At 42.7% G+C, this 15,890-nt stretch overlaps 1 protein-coding gene and 1 long non-coding RNA gene across 2 annotated transcripts in view; one reads left to right on the plus strand and one right to left on the minus strand.

Annotated features, from left to right (window-relative positions):
* Positions 1-15,386, plus strand: part of PLB1 (phospholipase B1) — a 102,388-nt gene extending 87,002 nt beyond the window's left edge. The window contains exons 49-58 of the mRNA XM_080408286.1: positions 618-717; positions 2,120-2,171; positions 4,052-4,132; positions 5,202-5,267; positions 5,814-5,908; positions 7,089-7,170; positions 8,516-8,620; positions 9,664-9,759; positions 13,369-13,443; positions 13,934-15,386. Of these exons, the coding sequence (XP_080264412.1) occupies positions 618-717; positions 2,120-2,171; positions 4,052-4,132; positions 5,202-5,267; positions 5,814-5,908; positions 7,089-7,170; positions 8,516-8,620; positions 9,664-9,759; positions 13,369-13,443; positions 13,934-14,155 (974 nt within the window). The 3' untranslated portion in view covers positions 14,156-15,386. The remainder of the gene's footprint in view (positions 1-617; positions 718-2,119; positions 2,172-4,051; positions 4,133-5,201; positions 5,268-5,813; positions 5,909-7,088; positions 7,171-8,515; positions 8,621-9,663; positions 9,760-13,368; positions 13,444-13,933) is intronic.
* Positions 969-5,191, minus strand: LOC308072045. Its single transcript, XR_013931476.1, has 2 exons — positions 2,353-5,191; positions 969-2,039 (listed from the first exon to the last, which is right to left on the minus strand). It is a non-coding gene; the product is annotated as an uncharacterized lncRNA (long non-coding RNA).
* Positions 15,387-15,890: the final 504 nt, after the last annotated feature.

The following is a 15,890-nucleotide window of genomic DNA, read 5'->3' on the forward strand; positions in this document are numbered from 1 at the left end:
TACCTGACACTGTTGGTAACAAAATCTGATATGCTTCGTCTTGTACCACGCACATTGCTGTGTTTAAAGAAAAATAGAAGGCACATTTAATTTATGTGTTATAAATGAGACCCTATAAAGAGGTTTCAGACAGCACTACAGACACTGTAACAGTAATGGTTTTCAGACATCATGCTTCCCTGCTGAGGGTTTTGTTAAAATCTAGAAATGTGAATAAAATTCACTTCTCTGCAATAAATATTATCTTGACGGGTAGCTGGAGGAGTGGGAGGTAGAGGGCCATATTCGGAGCATCTGCTCCTGTTACGTGAAGGAAGGTAACCAAAATTACTCTGACACTCAAATTCAAGACTGCTGAGTTGCCTGGGACCTGTGCATCTTCTGGGCTGCCAGGCCCTGACTCTTCAAGGCCATGGAGACAAACAGTTGCAGTGCTGAAGTTTGGACAGTAACTGGAGTCTCCAAAGCAGCTGTGTCTACAGCTTCTGTAAGGTCACAGTGAATGAGGGGAAAACCTAAGTCCATTTTCTCACCACTCAATTGGCTTGCGCTTCTGTGGGAGGAAATGCTGCTACTTGTGCTGTGGATGGTTAAACATTGTGGTTTTTCTTTTTAAGATATCTTGAAAAAATTCAATCCGAACCTCTTCGGCTTCTCCACTGGCAGCTCTAAGGAAACAGCTGGATTCAACATTGCGGAGAGAGGTGCTACAGCACGGTAAGCACAATTGCAACTGAGAAAGGGCAAAGCAGTGAGAACTGATGAACTGGCAGTTGGGTTGTCTTTGAAGTGCATGTGAAGGTTGAGTTGATACTGATGACCTACTTGTATTGAGCATGTTTCTGTGATCTGATGTTCTTAATTTGTTTTTTAATTCCTTTTTTTAAAATTTAGCATTTGGGGGATTTATTTGTATCTTTTTCTAAAGTAGAGACAGAAATAAATTTCCTTTATTTGACTTCTGCTCAGAATTTCTGAGCCAATGTCTTAGTTATGCTTCTAATTCTAACAGTACCTTTTTCTGTCTGGTCTTCCATACATAGATCCCTGATTCACTGTCAGGTCATATCTGTAATGAGAAAAAAATTTAGGAGTATCTCTAATTTATTTCTTGATTTCTGGGAAATATGCCTCAAGCTAACAAGTAGAAGCCCACTGCTGCCCTACTGGCTTTAAAAATTATCCATGTTTGCAGTGCAAAGAAAAGGAACAGAACGAAAAGCTGGGAATTTATTGCTTTTTCCTTCTGAAGAAAAATTCTACTAGTCTGTTAAAAGCCAAAATGTGTAAGAGTTTGTATTGCATATACTGTACCTTCTCTGTGGATACTCGTGGAATTTGTTTCCAGGACTTTCTGTGACACTTAACAGTCATTAATTTTACTGCAAGAGTTTCAGGATAGCTAGCAAAGCCTGTGTAGCTACTAACTGCTTTATGGGTGCCCTGAGCAAAGACTTAGGGCCATCAATATGGTTCTGGGAGTCCAAATAATGTAAGCATGTTTGTGTAGGTGCTGGAGAGAGGCAGGGCTTATTAGCTCAAGCACAATCTTATTCTATTATACCAGGAGCTCAAATTTTCAGCTGGTGTCTCAGCATGGTTTGTGCTTCAGCCTGTGGATGTTGCATCCTGCCCAGAGCTGGACCAGGACTCTCCAGCTTGGCAGTTATGCAGTGTAAGCAATAGCTTCCAGCCATAAGACAAACGTAGGAATTTAAGGTCAGATCAGGAAGGCTGATGAGGTGCCCAGCTTCTGTGTAAGCACCAAAATTCTCCACTAGATTTTTGAAGGGAGTTATGCAACTAAATGTCTCTGTGCATCTGGGCATTAGTGGTTTTCTCCAAACAAAACGCACTTAGGCCAACTCTGAGATGGGAAAAATTCATCCCAGCTGCCTGCCACTTGGCAGCCTTCCTAGCGGAAGCCCTTTTAGATTAGTTTATTCACGTGTGCAACTGCTGCTGGTCTTGGTCCTTCTGTTTGTTCATCCTTTTGAGGCATCACTTTCCTTATATTGATTTCTTCTGATCCTGAGTCACTGAAATGAAGAACGGGAGATCAAGAAGATGATGTGCTTTTAGAGCACGCATCTAAAATGCTTCTGTCCTCTCTCTATAGCAATATGTCAGCCCAAGCACGTGAATTGGTGGAGCTAATGAGAAGCAGCTCGGTAAGTAGAACCTGGGCCAGTCCTCAGTGCTCCCATGTTCTCTGGGAGATGACCCTAATTGATGGGATGTTTGAGTAGTGAAGAGTGCTTTACTGATGGAAGAAAAGTCAGTGTCCTTGTCTCTGATGTGCTTTCCAAGATGAATATGCCAGGAATCAGCCTCTAGGAGATGATAACTTACCTATACAAATCCATGCAGGCAAGGTGCAAACACGTAAGGCAGAGACTAATGTAGGGTGTAGTGCAGCCAGGAGGTGTAAGGACGGTTGTGAGGAAGGAGAGAGATCTGAAGGCTCTGCGGAGATCACAGGACTGCTTAGTTGAGCAGCAGCATTCAAAGTGGAGGTCATAGAGACTGAGTGTAAAATCACTGGAACAGGCACCTGGTGACCAACATGAATCACAATATTCACTCTTCGCTCTGGGAAATAGCAATATTGGAAAGGGGGACAACTGAAGTCTTCCCAGGAGATTAGACCCTCTGAAACTCTGGTTCTGAAGAGACAAGTGATTAATCAGCGGTCAGAAACTTCAGGGCTGGGTGAATCTCTGTCATGCTACAAGATTTTAGGGAATTAGTAGGGGACCTAGCATTGTGGACCAGCCTGCTGTGCCAGCTCCACTGACAGTTACAAAGGGTACCAAAAGGGTGACTCACTTTTCAGTGGCTGCTACTGCAGTTTGGGGTCACGGGAGGAAAACTGGGAGAAAACCAAGGCTGCCCTGATCCAAGCGTTGGCTGAATTTGAGTGGATGACTGTCTGGGTGTGAGTTGTTGGTTCGGGGAGAGCACCCTGTAAGGGAATGGGAGTGCCTGGCGCTCCTTGGCTCAGGCTGAATGGGAAAGGAGGGTAGGTACTGAATAAGCAGGATTTGTCAAAGCATGTGTCTCTCCATGCCAGCACTCTTGCTGGATGCTGCATGCTCACCTCACTGTCAGTTACTCTGCATTGCTGGTTGCTTGGCAGAGTGAAGGGAGCTGGCATGGATCTTCAATAAAATAGTACGTGGCTCTAGAGCTTTGTTTTTTTCAGTGTTTTTTAAGCATCTCTAAAAAAGGGGAGGGGGGGAAGTCCCTGCCACACTGTCTCTTCATGAAAGGCTTTCCGAGCAAAGTGCTGGTTAAGGAGGAGAATTCAGACCCGTGGGTGATTCCCAGGCCCTCCCTCTATTTGTGGGATCCTTTCACAGATGTTTGTTATGTAAATGCACCGTACTAAAAATAGTTGCCTTTGATTCCTTTCTTTGTACTGAATGTTACAAAATGTTTTTATGAGATCCAGCTCTCGGCAGCTCCTATTGTTAGCTTGTGGTGACGTGGATGCTGCAGCTGCCCTTATATGAGTTCAGTGGAGTCACCAGCCTCCTGGACTCTTCTATTTTAATCCAGCTGTCTGTTCCCTGGGGCACCCCTTGCCCCTCCTGGCTGTGGGGTAATACTTGCCCAGCTGGCAGGGATCCCCAGCAGCTCCAGTTCCACAGCTCTATGAGTCATTCCAGCATCCACTCCCACACTATTTCGTCCCCACACTGCCTGCCGTGTTCAGCCATGGCTGGCAAATCTCTCCTGTCCATCTGTGTCCCGAAGCTAACATTCATTTAGGGATGCTTGCTGCCACACATTGCCATGCTTGGCTACCCTGACAGATCTTGTCTGCTGAAGGAAATTTTCTTGCAAAAGCCAAGGTGAATTGCAGCTAGACTAGCAAAAGGTTCACGTTTTCCTGCTGGACAGATGCTTTTCTTTTGCCAGCTTAACTCAGCATGCCTCCTTTCTCTGCTCTGCCGTGCTGTCTGCACTCCATTTAGCCCCATTTGTGAATGTTACCTCTGCCTGCCTAAGCAATGGACACTGCAATCTGTTTATTTTGTGCCACTAGAAAATTAACTTCAAGGAAGACTGGAAGCTGATCACTGTCCTTGTTGGAGGCAACGACTTATGCCAGTACTGCTTGGACAAGGTTCGTATCTCTTGAATCAGGCATGCTCGTCCAGGCACTTGGCAGGTGGCCAGCCCTGGAAATAAAACCTTTCTCTCAGTGAGCCAAAGTTTCTCTATGTTTAAAAAGCGCTTAGAAGTCCTGTTCCTTTCATCTGTATTGTATCAGAAACAAGTGCACAGCTTTTAATATCGGAGCGCTGCAGCTCTGGAGTTCGTTTAAGAACCAGCAACCTGCCCCGTATTGAGCAAAACACCAAGGATAAGCTAAAGAGCTCTTCCAGCTTAACGGGACAAAGTGGTCAAGAAAGCGTGGTGTCTCAGGCTGGTTGTTATGGGGACACAAATGAAGCTTTATTCCGGAAAGCATCTCCACGCAGTAATTACTAAGGATGCCCGATTCTTGCTTCAGGATGACACCAAAAGAAATAACATCAGTTTACAGTGCAAAAAATGTTCTTTTATCTAGCTGTCAGTGGTCATCCCCTCTGAAAAGGTTCCCATGGCACAGACTGGGGGTCTGGGCCCCAGCTGGTTGAAATGGCTGGGGACTGTTCTCCCAGTTTTGCTCTTTTTCCTGGAGCCCTTGCTGCTGCCCGCAGTCCCACTACACCTCTGTAATGTCAGTCACAAAGTCATTTTGCCTACGGGTTTTGTGGGGCCTGACTGCCTGACTGCTTACATGTCAATTAGCTCAGATTGGCTGTTTTAGAAAAAAAGGTATCTCTCTGTTCATAAGGCAAACTGGTCTGGTCGGGGTCCCTTAAAAGACAACATGAAATCCAAACCTGTGATTTATGTGGTTGCTCATCAGGCAAAGACTGACGAGAACTATTATATACCTCAGGATTTTCTACAGAGATTAAGGGAATATATTCGTGACATAGAAACACAAGCACTATATAGCCTGTGTGCATGTGACAAAAAGGAGCATCGAGTGAGTATATATTCTCATGGACTGCATTGGAACTAGAGTCTGGGGACTTCTTTTTTCAGGAGAAACAGTTACATTTCTTGGTCCCTGAAAGAAGACTGATGCTTTTTATTTTTCTCTCTCTCTCCCCCCCCCCCCCCCCCCCCCAATTACACAGGAAACCTATTCAGTGCAAAAGTATGTAAAGCACCTTCAGGACACTCTGGATATTTTCTATAAGGAGGTAAGCTTTTAAGATACCTAGCAAGCTATGTTCCTGGCAAGCACACTGATGTTTTTCTCACCTCTGATAGACTGTCAGTGGTTATGTGTTTCATACAAGGTCATCTTCCAAATACTTGGAGTCAGGCTGCTCCTCAGCACTGCATTGCAACCGTGTTAGATAATGCCCTGAGAAAGTGGGCTGCAGTTTCAGGGAAACTGTACGTTTCACAGCAATTTTGCTGTGGTCCAAACATAGCACAACCCTACTGCCAATTTTCATGGCTAAATCAACTGTACAGAGTTTCATTTACCCTAGAGAACACAGAAATGCCCTGGGGAGTGAAGCAGTGTTTCAGCTAGTTTGTATTAGCTGCTGGGATTTTTTTGGCTGACATCCACTGTATGTGTCCTTCCCTCTCCCCTATACATCATCCTCGCACGTGCTATTGGTTGCAGTCGGTGCAGTTTGCACTGACTCCCTGACCTCCAGGCGGCACTTCTTTCTCCCTTTGTAGTGGTATCATGTTCTGTGATTTGGTATGTCTGATTATTATAATCCCTGCAGCTCCCAAGAGTCTTTGTCAACGTGGTGGAGATACTAGAGATTTCTGGACTGCGTCAGATCGCAGCAGGCTATTCGGGGTGTGCTTTGACAGCGAAGTAAGTGAGCAAAATAAGTCTTTGCCTTTAAACTGCTACTTTTTTGGATCAATTTAAGTTGTTTCTACAGTAGGACATCCACAATGAGCTTTCCAAGCTACTTTCATTGCAGCCTAGTTCCCATCAACTTCCTATTACTTCTCCCAATACTTCAGCTAAAAGGCATGCGCCTATAGATAGCGGAGTTGTCACTTTTCTTCTCAGGTCTAAGGCATCATGTCACAGCCCATGTCACCATATAATTAGCATACTACTGAACTTCAAAGCCTTTTTTGCCCAGCCACTCACTGGTCAGCAGCACAGGCTGACATCCCTGACGCCTCTCCTTGTATTCAGTGCTGAATACAACCCGTGTACCTAAGAACCTATGGTGCAGGCTGGGCTGCATACAGTAGAGTGTGCAACCAGAACTGCTATTCCCACCTAATGGAGGAGACCAAAATCCTACCTCAAAGAAAGCTGAGGGACTTGTTTTAGAAAGCAGCAGTGCCTTTACAGGAGTCAGCGTGAACATGAGAAGGCTCTTCAGTCTAGCAAAGAAAGGTGTAACAAAGACCAGTGGTTGGAAGCTGATGCCTAATGAATTCAAATGAAGTTGGGCACAGATTTTTAATAATAGAAGTGATTAACTACTGGAACAAACTAGAAGGGAAAATAATGAATTGACTGTCTTGCTCAATGTCTTCATATTTATTCCAAGCACATTTTTAGAGGATGTATTTCAGTGAAGCACAAGTTATTACCTCTTGATACATGGGTAACAGAATAAAACACAGTGGTCTAAAGGAGCCAGACTATATGAATAATTTGTGTTTTCTACCTTTAAACCCACTGATTTCTGAAAATCTGCTGTAAGCCTGTATATATGTGGGGTTTTTTTTTTACTTCTGACTTGTGTGATTTCCTGCTAGTATGTGGCATATTAAACACTTGTGCGTGACTTGAGTTGCGGATCCTGCAGCTCTTACCAGCTCTGACAGGTGTTCACTTTGAAAACTAAGTCCATAGAGATTTTTTTTTCCTGAAGTATCTGTCCATTTCTAAGTCAATGAGGTGGCTCTCCTTTTGCATGTGAGTTTTGAACACCTATCCTGAGCTTCTTGAAGCAGATACATGTTGCTGAAGAATTGCATAAGCTGTTCCAGAATGGCCTTCAATCCTAGTATTTCTTTCATTGAAGGGATGTTTGTCCATGTTTCTTAAACCCTGAAGAAAATTCTTCTGAGCTACAAGAAATGAAGAGAGTTAACAGAGATTTTCAGGTAATACCTTGATTCTGTAACTGGGCATCTTCATTTGTGTCTTTTTTATATTTCTTCCCTCACTGCCCTTCCTCTCATGCATATCCTCAGCAGGACAGAGAGAGATGACTGGAAACCGCTTGGCTACAGTCTAACTAAGCCCCTACCCAGCTAACCAGTTAGCAGCAGCGCAAGTCATTCCACACTGCCTTGTGATTTGACCTTTGTTCTGAGCTGGGGGAATATAGAGACTGATTCTGTTTCTAGCTGCTGTTTCAACAGCTGAAAAGGAGTTATTGATGATGGCTGATGATATATTTGTTGATATGTCTTCGTTATGAATCCAATTAATAGCTCACATGAATTAACATGTCACTGCAAGGGTGACAAATCACCTTGCATCAGCTGTTTAGTGGTAACTCTTAGCAGAAAAAATGATCTAAACCAACCTGATACTCCTTTATTTTGCCATAGGCTGAGAGTGTGCACACAGAGAGCTTACCATGGGTCACTTTGCTATCTGAGAATAACTTTTCATAGCCTGGGGCATAAGATTCACTCAAAATTAACAAACACAATAAATAGCTATTGGAGCAGAAGGTTTTTACATGATTATTCCTATGAAAACAGGAATCACTGTATCAGACCACATTATGTTCTCCTGTCCTCCATTCTGGCTCTGGCAGTGGATGTTGTCCAACGAATCTGACAAAGCTCAAAAAATCTGTCTTGAAAAATACTCATGTAAACCTCCTAGAGGGGACATCTTCCTTAAGTAAGGAAGTGGGATTAGGAATGTTCTGAGATATGACCAGGAGCATTAGAGTTTCTACCCATAAACTGGCAAGTAACAGTGAGATGTCTTTGTTATCTGTACAAATGTCTGTGGCCATAGTTTTCAAAAGTGGTAGGTAATTCTTCAGTGCTTAAGTTTTATTTTACTTCAAGCGCACCTTTCTGAAAAATCAAGCACAACTCAGCCTTCAGGTTGGCATTCTGAACTCATTTGTCACTTCTAAAAATTGTGGCCTTATTCCTTTTTTTAATTCTCTGTAAATTTTAATCTCATTGCAATTGTGCAGCATGGATTTCTGTCAGTAAGGTATGAACTACTTTTTTAAATTAAGCAACTTTACATTGAAATTATCCTAGCTTCTACGCATTTTCCTCATTAAAATCTCTTCATGAGGCAGATTATTTTCTTAGCAATTGTCTGGACTGCTTTATATTATTCAGCTGGATTTATACTGATAATTTATGGCTTCCTACATTGAAAGAAGTATAATATGCATGGTTTTGATAGGTGACAAATGCTAGATGAACTTGTAAGTAACTTTTCTGTTTCCAATCATTAAAATTCATACAGGCTGAAACCTTACAGCTGATCAACAGCGGTCGGTACGAAAAGCGTCAGGACTTCGCAGTTGTCATGCAGCCATTTTTCCGAAACACCTTGTTGCCTCTGGATAGAGTGGGTCCTGTTTTCCTTTTCCATTATGCAAGGACCAGTATCTTGATTTCTCTAAGTCAGTAAGATCCATGCCACAAGAACTGTTTTATTTTCTTTGCACAGCCTAGCAGCACAGGGTAGCACCTGCAGTAAGAGTGACAGAAGACAGGAAGACTCTGCTGCCTGGGAATCAAAATGGCTTTAGGAAACATTCATAGTGTGCACACATTAAACCTAAGCACCCTCTGGCTTCCTCTAAACTGTGTGGTGCTTCTCTTGTTGGGGGCTTGACTGGCATTCACCACAATTTTGTACTGATCTACGTTATGGAATATGTTCAGGTTTCCTTCACACAGAGACCAGCAGCTCTTGCATGCCTGGCTCATCTCAGCCTGGAAATAGGAAGCAGCCTTTGAAGCTAAACACTGATTCTCCTCCTTTTGTCCAGCCTTAGCACTTCCGTATGCTGTGTAGTTAAGGATACAAATATTGAGGATGAATCCTGGTCAACACCACACAATTTTGCATAATACTGATTGTTTTGTCATATCACCCCCATTTTGTTCTGGCATCTTTCAAGTCCAAAGAACAGTCACCATACAGGTAGTAATGAGGCAAATTCTCCCTAAAACAGACATTTGCCACAGGTGGATAAGCCCACAGAAATTCAGCACAAATTTTAACACCTGAGAGGTTTTAAGTCTGAGTTATGGAAGTTTAACAAGCAAGAACAAGCAGATTTCTATCGGTTCTGTACAAGGTGGAGTGTGGGTCAATGGCAGTGTCCATGTAAGAGCCGTGACTGTTGGTTAATGGTAAGTTTAGGTTTGTTATGAAAATTGCTGTGTGAAACTGAGCAGCCTGCATTACATAGAAGGTCTCAAGATGCAGTAATCAGCCCACAGTTAGGAGCACATAAGTTTATTTTCAGTGTCAAAATATGAGCATGTTGCCTTTAGGAAGATACCAAAATCGTGGAGTACGCCAAGTACAGTACACTATTAGATATGTCAGATCTCAAAGCTTGAAATGTGCTGAGAAATACTTTTTTGCTTTTATTGCAGAACAGCAAGCCAGATCTGAGTTTCTTTGCTGCAGACTGCTTTCATTTCAGTGCAAGAGGCTATGCTGAGATGGCTGTGGCTCTCTGGAACAATATGGTAAGAGGCTACAACCTAGATCCTTGCATCTGCAGTAGCAGTCCCTACAAAAGATCATCAGAAAGGTGTCTGAAACAAAAGAGTAAGCAAGAAATAAAATTGATATCTTAACAAGAGAGGGCTGCTCAACTCTGAGACCCTTCTCAGCCTGCATTGCTTAGGAACACAATCCAAAGCAATCGTATTGTATAAAACGGTGTAAGTCTTTGCTCATTCAAAATGAGAAATCCTGAGAGTCTTAATGTAATGAAAAATCTCCTTCTTATTTTCCTGAATAACTTATATTAAAGGAAAAAATCAGCCTAGTTAAACATCCAGTCCTGTAGGTTTCCTGAAAATGTCTGCTGAATAAGCTTGCCGTTCTTCAGTGAATTCTATTAGATTTATTAGGAAAATATTCATCTGATTGATTTTTTGCTGCCATTAATAGTGTGGACATGTTGAACCACCCACTCTAGTATCTGAGGCAATTCTAGTAGTCACTGAAACTAATGGGGGGGCTGAAATCGCACCTATGATGCCTCTGTTTGCAGTCACATTCCTTCTGTCATTTTGGGGCAAATGGTAGCTTTTGAATAGTGCTGGAAGAGTGTGTAAGAGGCACATGCTGGACTTGATAACTTCAGGGTCACAGTTGTTTTCAGAACCATGGTGTTTCTCATGTTGGAAAACTGGCATTTTCATGCCACAGCAACATTTCTTCCTCTTGTCTTATAAACGCCAGTACCCAAATACATTATGCTAGCAGAACTCCTGTATCCTGATTTGTACAAGAAACAAGCATAAATGGAGGGGGATTTCTTTTCTGCTTAAGTAAAATTTTGAGCAAGATAAGAAACTTACAGGATATTCCAGAATGAATTTGCAAACAAGGACTGGGAAATGCAAGCAGAAATCTGTGTAGTTGCCCACTATAGCATATGAGCTAGGATCAGGGTTACAGAAAGCAGTAGACATACAGTGTATGCACATGCTCTGAGTAATTGATTTGTGCATGCACAGCAAATCTGCCTGTTTTCTGTCAGGCTTCCCTGTCTGGGACTCCAGATGACAGCAGCCTGACAGGCTTCATTGTGCTCCATAGCTCAAACAGAGCTAATGGTGGCTCAGAAACCCCAGGCAAATGTAAAAAACCATTCAAATTAAGCACAGCTGCTGGTTTCAAGAAGGAGACAGTACCTGGACATATGGTAGCCTTAAACTGGGTTTCTGTTGCCACGTGGTGTTTCTGTTGGCCATTACTCATTCCTGAATCAACATCAGTCCTTTTTCTATGCCACCAGTCTTATTCTGTCCAGGCTGTCACTCATTTCCTACGCATGTAAGGATATTGACACAAAGCTTTCTACTGGGGTGGCAGGGATCAGGTTCTTACTGATTTTTTGGCGCAGCCATTTACTTCCATAGAGATGTGTCATAGAATCATTTACATTGGAAAAGACCTTTAAGATCATAAAGTCCAACTGTTAACCCAGCACTGCCAAATCCACTGCTAAACCATGTCCCTGAGCACCACATCCACACTTCTTCCAATGAAGAGTTTACTGTTTACTATTTAAATCTAGTTCTTGTAACACATCCCTCCTTTTCATTCGCAGTCCATGTACGGTGAGGCTGTGCAAGCTCGTTGTAAGGCCACATTGTTTCCCTGTTCCCTGAAAAGCTCAGCAGGCTGTAGGCTTATGGCCAAATGACATGGATTCTTGTCAGTACACATAAAGGGCCAGACTGTGCCTGGCCACTGCGTGGGTATGCAGAGATGGGGATTGCTTAAGGAGCCTCTCCTTCACCATAATGTTCTTTACCTTTTTTCTTCATGCAAAGCAAAGCATGCTCCCACTCTCTGAAGTCAGAAGACTCAGTAGTCTTAAGGGGTCTCCACTGGTCCTAAATCTACCTCATCAGTCCTTTGGCCTAGGAGCAGAGCACACAGACAGTGTGTTTGTCTTGTGTTCTGCCTCCATGTTTGCTACACACTGTAGAGGAGCTGTGCGTTTCTTCCAGAAGTTGTCCTGCATACTCATGGACTTGGGGATACTGTCATCTTTAAAGCTCAGAAGCTAATGCTCCTGAGGAACAAATTGCATAGAAACGAAGTAAGCATGGCTGGCTACAGAATTTTGCACCTTTTCATCCTTTGTCTGGGCTCTGTGCCAGACTCCTTACCAGATGCCCTGGCACGGGAAGTATTACAATTATCTACAGATAACCAGTCATACTGCGGACAGAATGCTACATGATACGAGCCATACATTTTACAGATAACCACGTCAGAATCTGAACTGTTCCCTTTAAGATGCAACTAAACTACCAAATTCAGGCTTCACAACATCAGCTGGCAGGCAGACAAGTGATTAGGACTCTTGTATGTGTCCAGCAGGACCTCATGACAATCATCAAAACTTGGCATTCTGTTTTGCTTCTCATCTCTCCACTTGTTAGCTTTCTTCCCTTCCCCAGTGATATTTTGCTGTGGCTTATCTCTCTCTTTTTATTTTTCAGTCTCTACTTCCTCCTCTTATTTTTTTTAAATTGAACTAGAGAGACAAAGTATTCCCAGTGTTTCCATATGGGATTCTTACGAATAGAATTTTTCACCTCCATGTTTTGTTAGGCTTGTCGTGGTATTGTTTCTCTCCAGCATACAGTGAACGCTACAGTGACACTGTAATCACTTGAGGACAGCAAGCGCATGTATGGACAATAGCAGAAGCAACAGCACTCCTCTGTGCTGTATCCTCAGAAGCGCTGGATGACAGCTCTGCGGTTCTCTGTGGGCCAGTCCTGAAGTCCTTACTTCAGGCATGTCCATACACAGTTGTAAACACTTCAGTTAACATGACTGAGCAAGCCTCTACTCGTTAGCTTAACTATGGTAACTGGTGGTGTGTGCACTCCTAGCCAACCACAAACACTATGCCATTAGCCTGGGCATATTTTATGTTGAGTTTGAAATGGACTGAGGGTGAGCCTACAGTCAGCTATTGCAACTCAGCTGATGATATAAAAGGCCCTACTTAACTCACTTCTTGCAATCTTGTGAACCTAGCCTCAGCTAAAACTCCCAGGGTATTTCTTGTCTGAGTGAAGATTGCAAAGGTTGGCAGCATCTCATCCTGTCTCTGTAACTCTACATAATTTCTGAAGTTAGTTCCATCACTGTGACACCTAAGCATCTTCCTTTCAGTAACGTGCTAAGTAACACGACTAACATCTGTCATGAGGGGTTTTTTCTTTGTAGTTTATACTGTCATTTGAGATGTGTACGTGGGAGAACTGCGCGTATAGCGAACCACTTTGTTTTAGCAGAATATTTAAAGTATGTGGTATTCAGAGTTACTTATTCCTCCACTCAACGCAAAAGGAGAAAGGCTTCTCCTGTTCCCTGCTTCCCGAGGGAGTTTTTCTGCAGGCAGTACATCGGATTCTCAGTGTCTTCAGTTCATGAGTGTTAAAATGTTTGGAAACTTTCCTGTGATGTTTCTACCACATTTCTTCATTGCTGCAAGCACCAAAAGATTGGATAAGAAGTTGTAACCACGCAAGTCAGGAGAGTCTGAGGAGGAAAAAAAACATCATTATGTTTACTGTCGCTTTTCTCTTCTTCAGCTGGAGCCAGTTGGTGAAAAGCAGACTTACAACAACTTTACCCATGACAGATCAAAACTCAAGTGTCCAAACTCAGTAAGTAAAGGCCAAGAAGTCCGTACTCTCCATTAATGACTTTTATTTTTCTCCTTTCTTCTTATTGGTAAAGTTCTTCAAAGCCTTCACAAAGATACTCTTTTAAACAGTAAAATATGCTCCTGTTTTGTTATACAAAGGAAAATCTACTTAAGATTTAAGGAAAAAAAATTAAAATTATCCTTACTGCAATGGAAAGCCTATCATTTAAACCAGTTTTAACATATTGCTGTCTGTTACCATTTGGTTGTCTGCAGCAAACAAATTTGGAAATGATGCCATCACTCCTGATTCTGAAATGGCTCCTTTTTTTTGTTCTAGAAACTTTCAGGCAATAGGGTAGGGAAAAGTTTGGGCTAAGACAGAAGACAGAAACACCTGATAGTCTAAAGATTGAAAGTTCCTGTCTGGGAAGGGATGATGGCATATTGTCTGAACGCTGCCTCTTGAGTGGTCTGTGGTCAGTAAAACCTTTGCTCTCCCTTTGTAGGCTAAACCTTTTCTCTCCACGTTGAGAAACAGTGGATTCAGAAATTCACATCTTGACTTGGAGAAAACCGAACCTTCAGTCCCCTACTGGGCTGTCATCATGGCTGCAGTAGCAGGAGTCCTGGCAGGTTCTTTACTCATCTGGGTTGTGTCACGAAGAAGAGCCAAGAGATGCCAACATGGGACCAGCACAGAAAAGAACATTAAAGTAACAACTCTGTAAAGCAAGTGAAGCAAACATCTTTCTCTGCTGAGGCTTCTCTCTGGTGTGACACAGAGCAGCAGAATTAAAAAAACTGTTGTATATGAATGAAGCTTCTTGGTTAGCCAAGGATTTTTGGGCCCAATAATCTTGATCAGAAATGTTCTGTGGAGTTAGCTTCTACAGATCAGTCAAGAGGAGGATGAAGTCCAAGGTGTTAAAGCTTTTCCATTCTGGGATGCAATTCTCCATTTCATGAGTATTACTCAGGATGTCAGTTGCTTGCACAAAATGAGAAAACTTGTTCATGTATCTTGGCACCTTAATTGTGCATCTTGCCCTTTTTTCTTAACTGTATATAAAATGTTAGATACAAGTCCATGATAGTGACCTGCTATTTCCCAATAGCAAGGTAAGTGAGATAAAAAAGAAAAACTGCAATTTCACATGTTAAATTCCAGCAAGACCATCATGTTGAAGGTGCTAAGGTGGTTCTACACAAGCAAGTACTATGCCATGGAAACATCTTTAAGCCAGCTTCTGAGCAACCTGGACCATCCATGTGGAATCCCTGGTGCAGTGCTGGGCAGCACAGCTGGAATAACTGCACCCTCTCTACTGCCTTGGCCTCCAGGCTCCGTCCATCCGTCTGGGACTGGACTGGGAGCTGGGCCATGCACATCACTTCTCCTCCAGGACTAAAGAGCTGCCTGTCCCCACTGCTGTATGGTAGCTGGTTCCAGAAAGACGCTGCCTGTGAAGAAGGAATTTCTTCACTAGCATGCAGTAGGGGGTCTAAACAGAAATGAAGTAACTGATCAGCAGATTAGACTAGCTTAACCCTTCTGAGAGGACCATGGTGTGTTCAGGTCTCCCAGGCTGCAGTCTCCATGGCTGTTCTTCAGGAAGAATTTGCAATGGTTTTGTGTTTGTGTTTTGTTTTGTTTGTTTGTTTTTTTTTTTAATTCTGATCAGGAGTTCAGAGGAGATCCTTCCTAGAAATTAGACATTCCTCGTTTTATACTTGCAGGCCAATTCATGCAGTCTACTAGTACAGAAGATACTTCACAGGTTCCACATGATCTTGTTTGTCAATACCTTTCTTGTTTCCTATGTCATTACATTATACATTTTTATTTTATTGAAGCCAAAATGTGGTTTGCACTGGTGTAGGTTTTTTCTGAGGTGTACTACATTTCCACTCCAGAAACACAAATGAGCAGAAAATTAAAATGTTTCAGAGAAGAAAGTGTTCTGTAGTTCCTAAAGCTAATCATTATGCACATAGAAGATACTCTGACTCCTCCTTTTTCCATTTCGATCCTGTCATTGTCCCTGCTAAGATAAAAAGAGATGGGTAAAATACAAGTTGCATAATCAGGTTTCAGGGGCTGTAGCTCCACCCACCTCTCATTTGATCTGCTCTCAGAGGTTGGGCTACTATTGGTAGGGCTTTAATTTGCCTAAATCTTACCCACAGACTTGTGTCTGGGAGGTCTATGTGCAGCCCCAAGTGGGGATATCATTTGGAATGCACAACAGAAGCACTTGCATCTTGTTTCAGCGCAGCACAGGCTGGTGTTCCTGTCCCTGCCTTCACTGTGGGTTGCTAACTGTCTACCTGATATCCCAGCTACTGATATTTATCTAGCTCAGTAAATGGAAGCAAACACAGCCTCAAGCCTGCAATGCAGTAGACTAGATTTACTGTATTCCAGTCCATTCTACATCACCTTCACCTCAAACACATTGTAAA

The sequence above is a fragment of the Falco punctatus genome (genome assembly GCF_963210335.1).
Source record: "Falco punctatus genome assembly, chromosome: 12".
NCBI classification, from domain to species: domain Eukaryota; kingdom Metazoa; phylum Chordata; class Aves; order Falconiformes; family Falconidae; genus Falco; species Falco punctatus.